Genomic DNA, 17,057 nt, shown 5'->3' on the forward strand with positions numbered 1-17,057 from the left:
AGCCAATCAGAGCTCAGCTGCAACTCTTCCAGCCAATCAGGCTCAGGGGGTTTGGCGGCCCCAAAGCCCGGGCACCGAGCGGCCCCGGGCCGGCGGCGGGCAGAGCCCCGGGCCCGGACACGGCCCGGACATGGCCCCGGACACGGCCCCGGACACGGCCCGGACACGGCCCCGACATGGCCCCGGACACGGCCCCGGGCCCGGACACGGCCCCGGACACGGCCCCGGACACGGCCCCGGACACGGCCCCGGACACGGCCCCGGGCCCGGACACGGCCCCGGGCCCGGACACGGCCCAGCCCCGCAGCTCTGGCCGCTCCCAGCCCCGCGCTCCGCAGCCACACTGTGCCCCACGCCACTGAACACACCTGGACGCAGTTTAAGAAAAGGTTTACTGATCCATCAGTACTTCTGCCAATATTGCAACAGCTGTGAAAGGCAAACACTGTTACAGTTTAGAAAAAACAAATTTATACAATGAAAATATTCATCAAATCTCAACCCCCCAGTGGCTGAGGAATGAGCCTGGAGTTCCATATCCAGTATTAGCACCTGCAGCACCAACAACAACCAACCCAGCCCTGCCACTCCTGCTAAGTGTCTCTTCTGAACTCCTGAGTTCCTTCCACAACCGGACACTGACACTCGGCCCTACACCAGGACAAGGATGTGAGAGAAAGGATTCAGCTTGGACTGTGCAGGTACTGCTGAGCAATGTACGGGGTCGCTAAGGAATGCACAGCTCAACTCCTCAATGTGTGCCAGAGACAGAATTAACAAATCCATCTTACACAGTATCTTACAGTTCATCAAATCAGTGTTTTCCTATAAATTATATATAAGAAATCCATCAAGAAACAGTTTTACACTTCACATATTAATTAGAGAAGGGTGGGAATCATTATTTTTATTGGCTCAGCATCCACTTTACTGTGCTTGCTGTTTCATCACTGACCAGGCCCCTCTTGGTGAGCACTGATGGGGCCAACAACAGCACAGACACAGGGGCAGAAAACCCACCAGGGCTAAAGTCTAGCTACAACCCCCTCCCCCCAGGGATAACCAAGACCTTAACTCAAGGAACACTCTGCCTTTTGGTTTTCCACAAGGATCAGCACAAGAGACGCTGCCTTGAGTCACTCCTCACTGGGAAGAGGCACTGTGTATCTCTGCACTCCTACACTGAACTGGAGGGAAATTCCTAACTTTGAGCTGGAGCTTTCCAAAGCCCAGCTGACACACAGAAGGGTTTAAGAACCAGGGAGGAACAGCACTGTACTTACAGGACTAAAACTAAACCTCTGTTGGGCTGACAGCCCCATTTCTTTCAGAAGAGAACACAGCTTTACCACTTCTGCCTTTTCTTGAGAAAAAAAAAAAAAACAAACCCAACAACTAAAAAGTGATCCTGTTACTTCCAAATCTACTGCAAAGTGGATGCTGACCAGCTAGGTCACCCCCTGGGGAGCAGTTGGAGGAAGTTAGTCCTTGTAGTAGTTGGCACTGTGGATCTGGCAGCAGAGAAAGGAATGATGCTCTAAAATAGGAGGTAGGGGAACCTTGGTACAGCAAGTCCACCGATGAGCTGTCATCTAGAAAAGAAGTTTCATAGGGTTAGAAACTCCTCCTAAGTCAAACAAAAAGCTACCCTACACAAACCTTTCTACAGGTGCAGCAAGAGTGTGGCAAGAGTTACCATGTGTTGTGGTGAGCAGAACTCAGAACTCTTCATTTCATTGTCCAAACAAAAAATAAAGACCTTTAGTATTTGTTTCTTTTTGCAAAACAGGCATAAATGTTTCCCATTCTTTTCTGTATATACTGCCAACAATCTGAAGGTAACACTCCCATCCCAGTACCTGCAGAGCACCCAACACAAGGGAGCCAGTGCCAATGCCAGCTGTCCAAAAGCAAAGTCACACAGAGCAATTTTCGTGGTCTGCACTGGATATTTGTGACTCACCCCACAGCACCAAGAGAACTGAGAGCTCTCAGCAGAGCTTTTCAAGGCTGCTGGGCCCTCCTACCCCAAAGCACCACAAGTAAAGACATCAGCATGGTAACCAGAACAGCAGCCAGCTGAAAAACTGCAGCAAAAAGGCTCTGTATGCTAAAGTGCACCCAGGGACAGAGTCCATTTTTTACTGACCCGAGAAGAATTTTGGACATAACACAGCACAAGTTAGCATATTTACACAATCAAGACTCCAATTTCTTCAAGGTAATGTTCAGCAACATCCTACACAGTACTGATATTTTTACTTCCAAGAAGAGCTGGTCCACACAGGATTTATGTGAACAGTCTTTGATTACTACAAGGGTGGGATAAACTCTCAGCATGACAGCACCCAGTCCTTTGAGCACAAAAAGATGTTGAGATTGATCTGAGATACGGGTAACACGTACCTGAGACTCCACAGTTTTATCTTCCACTGGTCAAACCTCTGTCTTCATAAATGGTAATTTCAATCTGCACAGAAAAGCTGTTAAGGAAATACACTATAAAGACACAATGAAAACATACCCAGAAAAAGGCAGAAAAACATTAAGATGATGGGACTTTTGATATCTGAGGTGTTTAAAGGCATGTCCCAGAGCTCCAAAGCAAAGGGAACAGCCTATGTGAGATGCTTCATCAGGTAAGAGCACTGGCTCTCAGCCCAAGGCCTGCGCAGGAACTCATGGGGAAAGTTGTGCACCGACCAAAAAAAGTTAATACTGCTAATAAGTCACCTACCAAAGTGAAAATACTTTTACTCAAATTGAATGTTGTTTTTTTTTTTTATTTTCCAGAAGGTGTATGCACAATGGAAAAACACACTGAGAAAAAAGAAGTCATGTAGGTGACAGCTCTGAGCTACTTGGACAAGGACACAGAAAACCCAACTGCAATGAATTAGTCTCATCATATATTCAATTGGCATTGGGTTTCAAGTTACTGTGGTTTCAAGATTTTCAAAGAAAGCTGTGTCACTCATTATACTTCCCCATTTGCTATGAAAGGTCTTTACAACTTCAGGCAATAACCAGTGTGGCTCAACAGCTGAAGAAAAAGGGTTGAAATAAGCCACACTGGAAGCAAGAGCAAGTGCTGGGCTTGCAGTGATGTTGTATGTCAAGATCTTCACCAGAACCTCAGCTGAGGGTTGCACATTAAGTAAATTGATGTTATCACATCAATTTCTGTCCTACCAACATGGTCACTTCTTTCCCCAGTCAGAAAAACAGCATTTCTGGAGGTTACTGGAATAGAGGCAGGATCCTGAGCCCTCTTTCCAGGCAGGCACAAAGGTTGGGTTCCACATCTTCATAGGCTTTCCATGCACCAAACCTTAACATACTAAAACCTGACTAGGGACCAGGACACAACAAAGAGCAGCAAGACTAATCCCCCATTCTGTATCACAGATCGAGCACGAGCAGAGGTGCCTCACTGAGACAAACGAGGAGCACAAGGCAGGAGACAATGTCAGAAACCAGAGAAGGATACAACTCTTAACCCTCTTTCAATGGGGTCTGTCAGCAGAAGGCCCTGAGGAGCATAGATCTTCTCATTCTGTTCCTGAATGAACTTAGCAATTTTCTTTAGAACCTGGCAATGAAACAGCACAGAAGTCACAACTGTTTCCTTTCAAACAGTATCATAGCTACAGCAAGGTGAGAACTGACACACAACTGCTCTGATGGCTCCACAGTGCAGGCACTTGCCTGAATTCAGGGTGCCCCCCATGGGACCCAAACTGACCCGTACAGCATCTGCCCCAGAACGCTGCAAGTCACGGGAAACCCACCAGGAACCAAATTCTTGCCTGCAGGATGAAGAGGAAATAAGCACTTACCTTTTCATAGTGTGTCTCCATGCACAGGAAGATGGTGTAGGCAGTCAAGCAGGCGAGACAGCCCTCCAGGTAAGATTGGCCCCCAAGTTTTTCAGCTTCTGCATAGAGGTTGTTCAGTGTCCGGACTGTCTCCTCAAACTGCTGCCTGTCAATCTGCAAGAAAAGCAAGTGGGGCTGTCAGGTGCACACTGCAGAACTCACCAGTAGCCTTGTACATCCACCTCCACTCAGGGATCACCTGCACTGCGCTCAGAGCCGTAGCCTGGAGCACACAGAGTTACAGACCTGCAGCTCTTTGTCAGACACCTTCCTGTGCTCAGGCTGAGTCCGACTCAAACACAACGTGGACACAAAACCATTCAGAGTAACACTCCTAAGCTAATGTGCAATTCAGCTGTGAAACAACCGGAATTCACACCCAGGGATGTGCTGGGTTAAAATGAACAGGCGAGCGTGGATGGACACTCCACACCCATAGTGCCTCGGTGCTGCTGCAGTGCTGACCAAACACACCCACAACAAAGGAACAAGGAAGAGAGAAAAGCCGAGCGAGCGAAAGAAAATGGGGTAGGAAGGCGTGTTTGTTTGTTTGTCAACTTAAGATCCCACATCTGATAGCACTGACCAAAACGTCAGTACTTGAAACAGCGTTTGTGAGGCCTCTCAGCGGGCAGGACGGGTAGGGTTTCAAGGGAGAGGACAATGCTATCACCTGAGAGCACAGAGCCGACTCTATTCGCACAGACACAACGAGTACATTCTGCTCTACTGCAAACCAGCCACCTTCCCCGGGACTGACCAGAGTCCGGGACCGGGACACGGGGGAGGAACCACGTCCGCTCCTGCGCCTGAGCGGCTCGGTCAGATTCCTGCAGGAGATGCTGCCCCGGCCCTCGGGGAACCCGCGGGACCGGCTCCGACCGAGGCAGGGCACCCGCGAACGCCACCGGGGCGCAGGCCCGTGAGGCCCGGCCCGGTCCCGCCCGGCGTGCAGGCCCCCGTCCGCCCCGCCTCACCCGGTTCTCCAGCTCGGCGGGGAACTTGCTCTGGAACTGGCAGCGCGTCCCACCGCTGTAGTCGCGCTGGATGAACACTTTGCCCGACACGGGCGCCTGCTGCGGCCTCATCGCGCCTCCGCCCCCGGCCCGTCCGCCTCCGCCGGCCGCCCCGCGCACTTACGGCTGTCGCAAAACTGCCGAGGCGACGCCGGGCTCGGGTAAGGGCGGAAGTGCCGCCGGGCGCCACGAGGCGCGCCACTGCGCAGGCGTAGCCGCGGAGCCCGCAGAACGGCAGGAGCGCGCATGCGCAAAAGCGTTCATATCCGATTGGGCGTACGGCTGACTTCAAGCGCGGCCAGCTCACGTGCCGCCCCCCCCCGTTCCCCCCGTACTTGGTACCGCCCGGGCCCACAGGCGGCACCGGGCTGAGGGCACCGGTGAAACAAAAGATTTTCCAGAGATCACTTGAACTAACAAAATGAATGTATCAGAAATGAATGTATGAGAAATGAATGTATCAAAAATAAATGTATCAAAAGAATGTATCAAAAATGAATATATCAAAAATGAATGTATCATGTTTGTAGAATCATGTGTTGAATTTTAAGAAAGCCCTGCACAGAAAGGCATAGGAAAGAAAAACAAAGATCTCTAAAGCTTCTTGCAAAAAGACAAATACCGGAAAGGACAAAGAATGCTAAGACTTTCAGACAAGGAAGCCCTGTGTCTCCAACATGTCAAGGATGATGAACTTATCCAGATAGGAGAGCAAAGGACCAAAAGCGCAAGCGCAGAGGAGGAGAGTTCAAAAGTTCAATGCAGAGGAAGATGAAGATTATAATTCAAAGACCAGCAGGGACCCCCATAAAAGAACCCACAAAAAAACTACGCATGCCCAGAAGGGCGTGGACCTATTTAGCATGAGAAGCGAAGACAGGCGGGGCCAGGGGTTGAATATGCATAGAAAAGTTGTGTAATGTATTGCATATGGAACACCTTTGTGAATAAAGTCGGGGGACAAACTTCAGCTCGGGGCACAAGATTTCGGAGAGTTATCTCACTTGTGCCGGGCGCCGACAATACATCCCCACTTCATAACTACCTCAAGTTGTGGAGTCTATTTATTTATTCCGCATATCGCTTCACCGGGGCCCGGCCCCGTCCCGGGCCCGCCGCTCCCACTCGGGCTTCAGTCCCACGGTTTTTCGTAGGAACCGGAGCCGCTGCGAGTGAAACGTAAACTTTAAGGCATTTAGAGATTTTGAGGAGCTAAGATTTTAGTTAGAAATAAGCCTTACTAGAGTTAATTAAAATAAGAATAATAAATGAGTAGGCCTTGATGAAGTTAGGAGTTAGTAGTTAATTAATAATTGATTGCTTGTTAGCACAATGTTTGGTTAGCTGGGTTTATAATGAAGAATATAGAAACTGATAAATAGCTTTTAGGAACATAAGACAATTGTGGGCCTCCTCTGTTCTGAAACCAACTGAAGACAAGGAATGGGAGTTCTACCAAGAGTTCATTTGTCATACTCGCATTGAAAAGGTAGAAAGGTCAGAACGAGGAAGACTTCATTTACTTCCTCATTTTGGGACCCCTCCCCATGAAAGGGACCACTACCCATTTCAAGGGACAAACTACGCATGCTTAATAGCTTTTGGAGTGATTAGCGTATGAAGCGGGGAATGGGATGTACCAAAATGATGAATATGTATTTGTATTTTGTGTATTCAATACTTGTATGGATAAAAAGACTCTGTAATCACCTGGAAGGTGCGGTGTGTATTTGGGAGCGATCCCGCACGCTGCCCGGCGTCAAATAAACATACAGTTTCTGACTTTAAACTGTTAGAGAGTTTTTGTCCGTCACAGTTGGATATCGATACTAGATCAATATCCATATTTTTTTAATAAATCACGAGGGCTCCGGGCTGCCGAGTCAGCGAGGGCAGCGGTCCCTCGGGCCAAGGCAAACCCGGCAGCAGAGAGCTGCAGGGACGGCCTCACCCCTGGGGCTGTGCCTCTGGAGCTCATCCTCCGGGACCCGACCTTCAGGAGTGTCGGAACCTGTGGGTATTGGTGATTCCGAGATTGTAGAAAGTCTCTGTCTTTCTGCCCCGTTGCCAAAGAAGAAGCCATAATTCGTCTGTGCTGGTTTCAAGGTTGTTTATTCTGTTTATCTCTAACATGTTCTGCTGCCCTGCCGCAGCTCTGTCCTGCAGGGCAGCGTGTGGGGCTCTGCCCTCAGTGGGATGGTACAAACATTAAATACCAGAAACTACGTGTACTATATTTACAATAATGTGCCAATATCTATCATCTACGTTGAACAGTGTGTCCCCAGCCTAAACCAATAGAAAAATGCCAACACCGCAGTGAAACATGGAGGGCATGAAGAAGGAGGAAAAGGACAAGACACACCCAATTCCTCCATCTTGTCCCCTCTGAAACCCTAATCTAGAAATCTAAAATTTTACTTTTGCACCCGTGTCACACTTAATTATTACTCTTATCAAACACTCAAAGCTTGTAATTCATCCTGTAAGATTGAAAACTCTTTTCCATGGACAGAGATCACAGCCAGTGTCTCTCGGGTCTCTGTCCAGGGGGGTTCCTGACCCCTGCCAGGGTCCCAGACCTGCCAGGGCAGCCAGAGGGAAGCCCTGGATTCCCACAGACGGGTATTCTGGAAAGCCAGATCTGAAGAAGTTTTTATTTAGGGCATTTGAAATTGAGTATGGGCCATCCAGCATTTCTGTAATGCTCTCAAATAAAATATTTCAGAACACAAACTTTCACATGACAAAGAAAATGATGAATACCTGAAAATGGAGATATCTTGTATTAAATATTCAGGAATAGAATTTCGTCTGTGTATCAACAGAGAAACTGAGAATTTCAAAGGGTGCTGCTTTCAAATGAAAAATTTTTAAAAACCCAAAAATACAGAAGGAAGCTCTAAGTAGCACCAAAAAATGCAGTGTTTTTTTTTCTCTACCAGTTTGTGCTATCAACAAGGTTATCTGTTTTATTGTCTGAACAGGAGCATGACTGCAGGGCCTGGAACTGGCAGATCCATGTCCTGACAGCTCAGGTGGCCCCTCTGGGATGTCCCAACACCCTGCCAGGCATGGGGCTCCCCAGGCACCCCAGCTTGTGCTGAGTGGACATGTGAATCAGGTAGCCAGCAGCTCCTTCCTGGGCTGGCTGGAATCCTGGCACCCTTCCTCCAGCACAAGGAGCCTCAAGCCTGTGAGCTCTGCAATGCCTTTTGTGCCCTGCAAGCCAAAAGCAGGAAGGAGACCTTGGCAGCACTGAGTTAGTTAATGGTTGCACTCAGTGATCCTAGAGGTCTTTTCCAGCCTTAGTGATTGTGTGATTCTAAGACTATTTCGGCAGAGGGATAAGCCCCTGGCTCCTACTGCCAAGCTCAGCTGCCAGAAAAGTTCCCCGGGAAGTAGCACAATCTTTGTTTGGTCATTAAAGCAGAAAAAGAGAGAGGGAATCTTAGGAAATGCTTGAAACGATTAGGTGATCTTAACTCTAAGGAGCTAAACAAATGCAAAGCAATTCCCCCCTCAGCCCCTCGTGCTGCTGTAGAATGTAATCTCATTTCTAAACACACAATTACAGAAAATAAAAAGAAAAGAAAAGAATAATTAATTTCTGCTTCCTCATGCAAATCCTCTGACCAATCATTTAGGGATCAGGAGCAATTCAGCTTCTTGTGCAAATTCCAAACTGAAGGCCTGAAAAAAACAAGTGAATGGATTTACTTTTCTAAGAACCAGAATTAACAAAGGTTCCATTTTCCATGGTTATGTGCCTGGCCAGACAGCCCTTGCTGACAAGCTCTCAAAAAACATGTGTTGGTCTGTTGAAAAGGCCCCAGTGTTGACTGACAGACAATTGAAGTGACAAATTGTTTCATTGTACTTGGCAGGGAGAGCGCTGTATTAGATAATTATGGCGAGGAGGGAAGCGACAGGTCACAGGTCAGAAGACACGTCTGACCCTGTTTTCTGAAAGCCCTGAAAGGAGCCCATGCCCGGGAGAGCAGCGTGATGCTGGAGCTGCTTTTCCTTCCGCTGTGGTGATTAAGAGCTAAGGACGATGGAGTGGGGATGAGCTGGCTCCTGAGCTGGCTCCCTTCTCACCCCAGTCATGGCTCCCAGGATGGGTGTGTGGCTCCCAGGACGGGTGTGTGGCTCCCAGGACAGGAGTGTGGCTCTCAGGATGGGAGTGTGGCTCTCAGGACGGGTGTGTGGCTCTCAGGATGGGTGTGTGGCTCCCAGGACAGGAGTGTGGCTCCCAGGATGGGAGTGTGGCTCTCAGGACGGGTGTGTGGCTCTCAGGATGGGTGTGTGGCTCCCAGGACAGAAGTGTGGCTCTCAGGATGTTAGTGTGGCTCCCAGGATGGGTGTGTGGCTCTCAGGACAGGAGTGTGGCTCTCAGGACGGGTGTGTGGCTCTCAGGACGGGTGTGTGGCTCTCAGGACGGGTGTGTGGCTCTCAGAATGGGAGTGTGGCTCTCAGGACAGAAGTGTGGCTCTCAGGATGGGTTTGTGGCTCCCAGGACAGAAGTGTGGCTCTCAGGACAGAAGTGTGGCTCTCAGGATGGGAGTGTGGCTCTCAGGATGGGTTTGTGGCTCTCAGGATGGGTGTGTGGCTCTCAGGATGGGAGTGTGGCTCTCAGGACGGGTGTGTGGCTCTCAGGATGGGAGTGTGGCTCTCAGGATGGGAGTGTGGCTCCCCAGCAGCACCCACCACCCCTCTCTGGCCCCAGGGGCCCACAGCATCGACAGCTGCCTTCAGCAGAATGTTGGGACGCTCCCACCTTTGGAGCAGCGCCAGACGCCTGCGAGCACCTCGGCAGTCCACGTTTCCTGGCAGGAAAAGGCACAACGTCTGGCCCTGAGTCCTGTCCCAGGCACTCTGGTTTAGGCTCCTTCCTTCCCAGCCTGCAAGCACCAGCAGGACCAACCCCACCCCGCTGGGGCCTGGTTTTTTTGCAGGCTACAACAGAGTACAACTAATAGTTATTGCAGCTTCTCTCCTGCCACAGAAATAAAATATGGCATGGAATCACAGCACAGCTACTCCATTGAGAGCAATGTTACACTGAGTAATACCAATAATTCAAAACAGATGAGCTAAAGGCTCAAGCACTATGGGCTCAGTATCCCAGTCTGCCCTGACCCCTGGAATTCGCTGAAAGTTACCTTGAGACTCGCCAGAACTCTTTTGTAACTTCTGTGAGGGTTATTTATTGCAAAGTCATAAATATTTGCTATGGATTTTCTCCATCAATCTACAAAATGAATTAGGTTAGAAAAACTACATGTACTTGGATTTTGGGCATGTGTTTCCCAGGCAGGGGAGAAAGCATTGGATCTCCATTGTGCAGAAGACGGGCTGCTGTAGAGCTTTGGGCTCTGCTGCCTGCACTAATGAATTCCCTTCCACAAGCAGTTTAAAATGCACAGTACAGTTGAGAAAGGGGGAGGGGAGGAAAGAGATTCTTCTTTAAATCTCTTTTTAAATCTTTCATAAAATTATTAATAGGGAAAGGAAAATTCTGTTTCCCTCTCCTCCTTCCCAGACACCCTGCCTGTCCATTAAAACCCTGAAACTGAGAGGCAGCATGTTGTGCCCCAGGGAATCAGCCTTAAGTCAACATCTCAAAGTCTACCTCAGAAGCCAGCACTGGCAGCTGGATGTGGGGATGGAAGCAGAGTGCCCAGGCTCCTCTCTTTCCATCCCAAGGCAAAGCTGTCTTGGGGCAAAGCCACCTGGCTTTCTCATTGTTAAAAACAGGAGGGAGAGCAGGACTTGCCCTGCCTTGCAGGCATTTCTCCTAATAAGTTTTTATTCAGAAAAGCACTTAAATGAGACCTCAACTTTGAGGATACTACAGTAGAATTTGAGCACAGGTGGATGCTGTAGCTAGTGGTGAGGTGGTGACAATGAGAAGTGGGGCAAGTTCTTCCCCCAGAAGTTGGTCAGGCACTGAAGAGGATCTCCAGAGCAGTGGTCACAGCCCCAAACCTGCCAGAGCTCAAGTGTTTGGACAATGCTCTCAGGCACAGGATGAGATTCTCATGCATGTGAGCAGGGGAAGGAGTTGGACTTTGACAATCCTTGTGGGTTCTTTCTAATTAAGCCTCCAGGATCTTGCACCTTTTCAACCACTGCCAAGTGACTGCATGGGACCTGACAGCCTGTGTGTCCAGGCAGCGAGTCCTACACCCCTATGGCTGCTCATCCTGCCACCAAAAGCTCCTGAAAAGTTTTGCATGAATGAGCTGATCTAGCTTTGTTTCTGCTCCCATGGTTTGCCCTTTACCCTTTGGCCTTTGCCCAGCTCTGTGGCCACAAGAGCAAGGGCTGGCCACAGATGACTGCACAGCTGCCCAGATGCACAATAAGCCATGGTGGGGGCCTGCAGCTCCTGCTGCTCCTCAGCCCCAGCCACTGCCATGTTCGGTAGTACACCAAACCCAGCATTTTTTTCCTGCTGCCAGGAAGGCTCCAGTGCAGTCCGTTGTATGGGCTGTGTTCAATGCTTCCTGGTGCCAGGGAAAAGGGATGTAGTTTTTTGTGTACTTGAACCTGTGCCCTGTTTCCATTCTGCTTTTCTCTCACTGTACCTGTGCAGCAAACCCAAGCCCTGCCAGCCCTGGCTTTCCCCCACTGGTGCTGGGGGAACCCAGCTCACAGGCAGCCAGGCCTCTGCTCAGCTCTGGGGAGCTGTGTGTGGCCCATGCCAGCCAGCTGACCCACTGGAAGGCAGCTGGCAGGTTGGCAAAGGCCCCCGATTTCCTTCTCTCCTCTCATGAGTGTCCCAGGAGGGAACAGCTGCCTCTCTTGCTCATTGTGTACCCACCTGGGACTCTGCCCTGTGCAGGTGATTGGTCTGGCCAGGTTCAAGAGCAATGTGACCAAGAGCACTAGAGGATTTGAATACATGCTAGCAAGAATGCTACCAAGAATACCTTTCACTGCACGTAGGTAAGGTCAGATCAGCTGAGCTTCATGCTGAGGATCTGCGTGGGGCTTCTTGTGTAGGTGTGTGTCCAACAGCTTCTAGATGTCAGTGCTGCATTGTAGGTGCAGGCACGTGTGTCTGCCTGCTTGGGTACCACATGCACACCTGCTGTTGGCTTGCCACCACCACCGGACACAGCTCCGGGCTGGGTACCAGAGCAGTAGGAAAAGCTGAGAGAGGGAGCATGGCAGGAGGAGCTATTTGTTCAATCAATGATTTACCAGATGTGTACACTGTACTAAAGACTTGTAAATATACTTTAATGGCCAGCTGTAAATCTACTGACAGTAGCAGTTCCAGCTTCATCTCCGTCAGATGCATCTTAAGAACAGCAGAGGAAGGGCTCTGAGTCACTTTTTTGCAGGGTCTGTCAGCTCTGCAATTATATATGTAAATCAAAGAAGCAATGTCCTCAGGTCAAAATTATTTGAGTGACATGAAAGGTTTTATGGCCAGCAGCTTCTCCTTTGCTGGGTTCCCTGCAGTCTTCCACAGAGGGCATCTCCAGAATGTTGGGTTTCCATCCCAGTGCCCCAAGTGCATGGCTGTGTTTTCACTGACTATGCTGGAAGTCTCTTTTGTTAATCACTGAAGCACAGCGTCATTAGTGAGAAGTGCAGAGTGTACACAAAGAGGAACTTGCCAAATTACTAATAAGCAGAAACTCCATCCATCTTAATGAGACAGGGTTGAGAAAATAGCAACCCAGAATATACACAATGGAGCCTTTCCAATTTGCTTATTTACTCCTGTTAGAAAGTAGTTCTGAACTCCATCTCTGGTCCAGCTTGGAGACTATCACATGGTTTCCAAACCACAGGTATCTTATTCTCTTGCAAATCATTTAGCATGATAAGCATAAATAAATAAGTGGACAGATGGCTCAAAAATTTTTAGAGGGAAGAGGGCAGATAGGATTGCTGAAGGGCAAGAAGCATGAGGAGATGTTTCCTCATGGCAGGCTAGTCTCTTGCTCCCCTTCTTTGGGGTCCTCACAAAAGCAGCCAAAGGTCCCCATGTTCTCAGGCAGCACAGGGCCACTCTTGGGCCGAGACTTCTGTCAGGCCAGCCCAGCAGTGTGATTTATACCTCCCCAGTGACTTTCATCACTTCCCCAGGTTGCTCTGGCAACCCAGAGGGGTTTGCACCCACACCAACGTGCCTGCACACCTGTGTCCCCAGCCACTTTTTTTTTTTTGTTGGGTAAGGAATGACTTGTGGTGTCTTTCACGTGTGCAGCTTGGCTGCTGCTGTTTTATTGAACACCAGCACTTGCTGTATGTTATTCAGGCAAACTTTATATGTACCACAGACCCTCTCAGCAGCCTGCACCTGGTCCAGGGCAAAGTTGAGCCTTGTGGAGAAGAATGTGCCGTAGTGCAGCAAGTTATTACAGGATAAATATTTATAAGCCTCTGTAAACATTTGTCATCTGTTCTCTCCTGGGACTAGGGACAAACGGTCAAGAGTTTCACCAGTGCTGAAGGCATTAGCTCTTGTAGTCCTTTATATGTTAGCTAGTAAATCTGTTGTTATTATGTATAGTTATTGCATTTATTGGCGCTAATTTCACACAAACAGAAGACATTGGCTGGAATTGCTGCGTGCCTTGATCCTGGCCCTGCTGCCGGCCAGCTTTTGGTGAAGGTGTCTCCTGCAGCCCCAGGGGCACTGGGCTGAGGCATCAGACTGGGTCCCCACAGCTGCAAAACCTCCCTGTGCAGATTCCCTTATCATGGGGCGAGGGAGTGTTCCTGGCTGCATCTGTGTTACTGGAGTCTTGGAGCAATCTGCCGAGAAAACCAGAAAACAAACATGGCACAACCAACATCTTCATCGGGGACTGACCCTGCCAGGGGCTCTCAGCTCTCCGTGGGCTGAGGGGGGGGTTTAACCTAAAGCAAATATTGCCTGGGGGTGTCCAGGAGCTGTCCTGCTGCAGGAGTGGCATGGTGGGCTCTCCATGCAGGGACGTGGTAGGTGGGCTGCCTCTGCTGGTGCAGCCCATCTGACCCCAGAGAGGGTGCAGGGGCACCAAGGGACAGTGTGAGCCCTGGGACAGGGACTGCGGGGGTCCGTGTCCCTGCCCCTGAGTTTGTCTTATCTCCCCCATCACTGCTGCTTCTGCTGGGGCAGAGATGGGGCTAATGCAGTGGTGGGAAACTGGAGAAGAAATGCCAGGGCAGGCAAGGCCGTGACTCCTCCATGCCCTCAAGTGCAGGCATAAAACAATGAGCCCTGGGCAACAGCGCTTGTTGCATGAGAGTCTGGGGGCTCCACTTTGCTGCTCATGCACGAAAGCCAGTCATTTGGCAAAAATCAGCTCAGTTAGCAGGCTTTGTTCATAAAGAGCCAGGGCCTGAATGGACTCAGGGCTAATATATTCTATTATCCCATGCCTGCCTGTTTCCCCAGGGCAGCATGTAGGGAAAGGCACATTCCAGCACCAGGTGGCCAGGGCAGAGTGTGCCCAGTGTGGGCAGGGAGGATGGGACAGGTGGGAGAACACCGCTGCCAGCAGCACGGGGACATGGCACCTGCCACCTGCCCTGTCACCACTGAGCACACCCCGCAGGTGGACACGGAGCAGAGCGATGCTGAGCTGCAGATGAGGGCAGAGAGCCTGGTCCTGCAGGCTGCTGGGATGAACAATGGAGCCAGAAATAGGCACGGTTAATTGGGCTGGGCTTTTCACAGGGCAGGAGAGGTCTTGGGACAGCCAGAATGGTGTGTGGTGCAAAGTGTCTCATTATTCAATAAGAAAATGTTAGGCCCTGTGGGAAAGGCAGCATTAAATGGCTATGACATTAGAGACAAGGCAGAGATTTAAGAAGCAGTGGGCTACATAATTATGAAGGAAAATAGCTGCACAGGCTTCACTCAGAAAAGTTCATGTGCAGTCTGGAAAAGGTTTGTTGGAAGAGCAGCCCTTCTTGGGCAGCTGCTTTCTAAGAGGTCTTATATCATGTATTAAGCAATTTAGTGGCCTAGACTAGAGTTGGCATTTTTCATTTGGTGTAGCTTTTTTCCTCCTCCTCCGTGGTTTCTTATACTTTTAAAATAAAAAATGGTTTGCCAGAAATTGTATTTGCTGGTCAATTGTATTTCAGTTTAACTTTACTTGTGATTTCCCATTCAGGCGCTGTTGTCATGAATGTGGATGTCAGCCACAGAAGAGAGAAGGGAGCCAGCAAAGACCTTCCCTGAGCCAAGTTCAGGAACTGTCCAGACCATGCATGTGGTCAGATTTAGCAGCCAAGGCATGCTGAACTGCTTGGATCAAGAGCTGTGAACCGTGGCAGGCTCAGCAGCTACTGTTCAGTGTGTCAGGGCTGCAGTGAAACCCGATAATCAGTGTTGGATGCTCCAGGATACATATCCCTGGGGTACTTTGATGGGACATTCACCTGGTGCCATGTGGTAGTTGCTGACCTGAAGATAACTGGAACCCTGACTGTAGAGTTTTTGCTGCAGAATTACTGCTGTTGCCTTTGGAAAGCTCTCCAACTTTTGAACAAGGAGTTTCCCAAGACCTCACCTCACCTGCCTGCCTGTGATATTCCTATTGCATGCACCAAGGATCATACCACTACCAAAGTCAAACACACCTATTGCTGCTCTGCAAACAGAGAGGTTCTGAGACTTTCCTATGATCTTGCCATGGAAAATGAAGAGGCACTGGCACAGTTTGGTTCCCAAACAGACACTTGTGCCCACGGACGTAACATCTGGGTGCAAATCAGGATGCCTGAATAAATCTTTCAGCAGATCAGTGCCCTGTTCCACATTACACTTGTTTCCTGGGACACAGCACTATTTTCTAAATTCTCAAAATGAGATGTTTCAGTGTTTCTAAACTAGTTTTGGTAAAAGCAGATTTTATACTGTTAGAATTTCTCAAGGAATGTGAAGTCCATTTTGCAGCTGTTTCTTGGTACAAGCAGTGATCAGTGCTTTGCCATCATTTCCTGAGCCCAAGTAGCAGGAGAGGGCCTGCTCCATCCAGCTGCCTCTTTTACTCTGGGTCCCTTGTTTACCGCTACATTTTTCACTTCATTAGTGGTGCTAACTGGCTGCTCTGTTATGCTGACCTTCAGGTGAAAGTGGCTCTTTCAGGCTTCCAGGCTGCAGAGCCTCTTCCCTTTACCTCTCAATGAGGTGTAGTTCCTGTTTTAAGTAGTACAAGTTGTTTGAGAGCAAAGCAGCAGCAGGAAAGGGAGCTTTGAAGGATTCCAGAGGAGAGAGTTCAGTGCACTCCAGGCACACAGAGGCAGAGCTGCTCAGATGTTGTGCACAAGGACCGAGATATGTTCTCCTGGCTGGCCTGCACCAAGGGCCACCCTGCTCTGCCCTACGGGACTGCTGACCTGTGCTGGATCTGGGCAGCCCCACAGCCTCCAGGTACCCAGCTCCGGCTTTGGAGGGCAGCGAGACCCTGCAAACCCTGAGGAGCACAGCAAGGTAAGGGTGGTGAGGGGTTGGTGCAGCTGGAGGAATAGGGAATACGCATCTGGAACACGGTACCCTTTATGGAACAGGCCCCCTTTCTCTCTCCTGTTTTTTGTTTAGTCGTTGTTTTTCTTTTTTTTTTTTTTTTTTTTTTTTCCCCAGTGTCACAGTTTCTGTTGGAATTTGTCAACTGGGAAATGAATCCTGCACGGTCCAGTACAGCTTCACAGAAATATTTCCAAACTCTCGGCTGAAACAGCCACTCGGGAGAGCCGGGACCTCCCAGAGCTGCCCCGGCTTAAGAGACCGACAACGGCTCCGGGGGCTTCGGGCCGCTCACCGGGGATGCAGCCCGGTGGTGCTGCGGGGCGAGCTCACACCCTCCAGCGGCCCGGGGCGGGTCTCTGGGTACCCCCGAGCTGCCTCGGGCCGGGCCGGACCGGGCTGGGGGGGCTCTCAGTCTGCAGGTGGCGCAGAGCCGGGCCGTGCCAGGCCGAGCCGAGCCGAGCCGGGGCGAGCCGAGCCGAGCCGGGGCGAGCTGAGGCGAGCCGAGCCGAGCGGAACCGAGCCGAGCCGAGCCGAGCCGAACCGAGCCGAGCCGGGCCGAGCCGTGCCGAGCCGAGCCGTGCCGAGCCGAGCCGAGCCGAGCCGAGCCGAGCCGAGCCGAGCCGGGCCGGGCCGGGCCGGGCCGGGCCGAGCCGAGCCGAGCCGAGCCGAGCCGAG

The 17,057-nt window shown here is 50.3% G+C and overlaps 1 protein-coding gene across 1 annotated transcript; it reads right to left on the reverse strand.

Moving 5' to 3' along the window:
- Positions 1-373: 373 nt before the first annotated feature.
- On the reverse strand, positions 374-5,048 carry GOLGA7 (golgin A7). Its single transcript, XM_002198177.4, has 5 exons — positions 4,856-5,048; positions 3,840-3,992; positions 3,491-3,592; positions 2,407-2,470; positions 374-1,592 (listed from the first exon to the last, which is right to left on the reverse strand). The coding sequence occupies exons 1-4, from the start codon at positions 4,964-4,966 to the stop codon at positions 2,423-2,425; spliced, it is 414 nt and encodes a 137-aa protein (XP_002198213.1). The 5' UTR covers positions 4,967-5,048; the 3' UTR covers positions 374-1,592; positions 2,407-2,422.
- Between the last annotated feature and the right edge of the window lie 12,009 nt (positions 5,049-17,057).

Source organism: Taeniopygia guttata, chromosome 22, assembly GCF_048771995.1.
Source record: "Taeniopygia guttata chromosome 22, bTaeGut7.mat, whole genome shotgun sequence".
NCBI lineage: Eukaryota > Metazoa > Chordata > Aves > Passeriformes > Estrildidae > Taeniopygia > Taeniopygia guttata.

Excerpts from the sequence above, each read along its gene's own strand:
- GOLGA7 (XM_002198177.4), bottom strand. The coding sequence starts at position 4,966 with ATGAGGCCGCAGCAGGCGCCCGTGTCGGGCAAAGTGTTCATCCAGCGC. Across the intron at positions 3,993-4,855 it reads CCGCCGAGCTGGAGAACCGG|ATTGACAGGCAGCAGTTTGA; the intron begins GTGAGGCGGGGC and ends CTTTTCTTGCAG. Across the intron at positions 2,471-3,490 it reads TTGAAAGAGGGTTAAGAGTT|ATTGAAATTACCATTTATGA; the intron begins GTATCCTTCTCT and ends TTTTCTGTGCAG.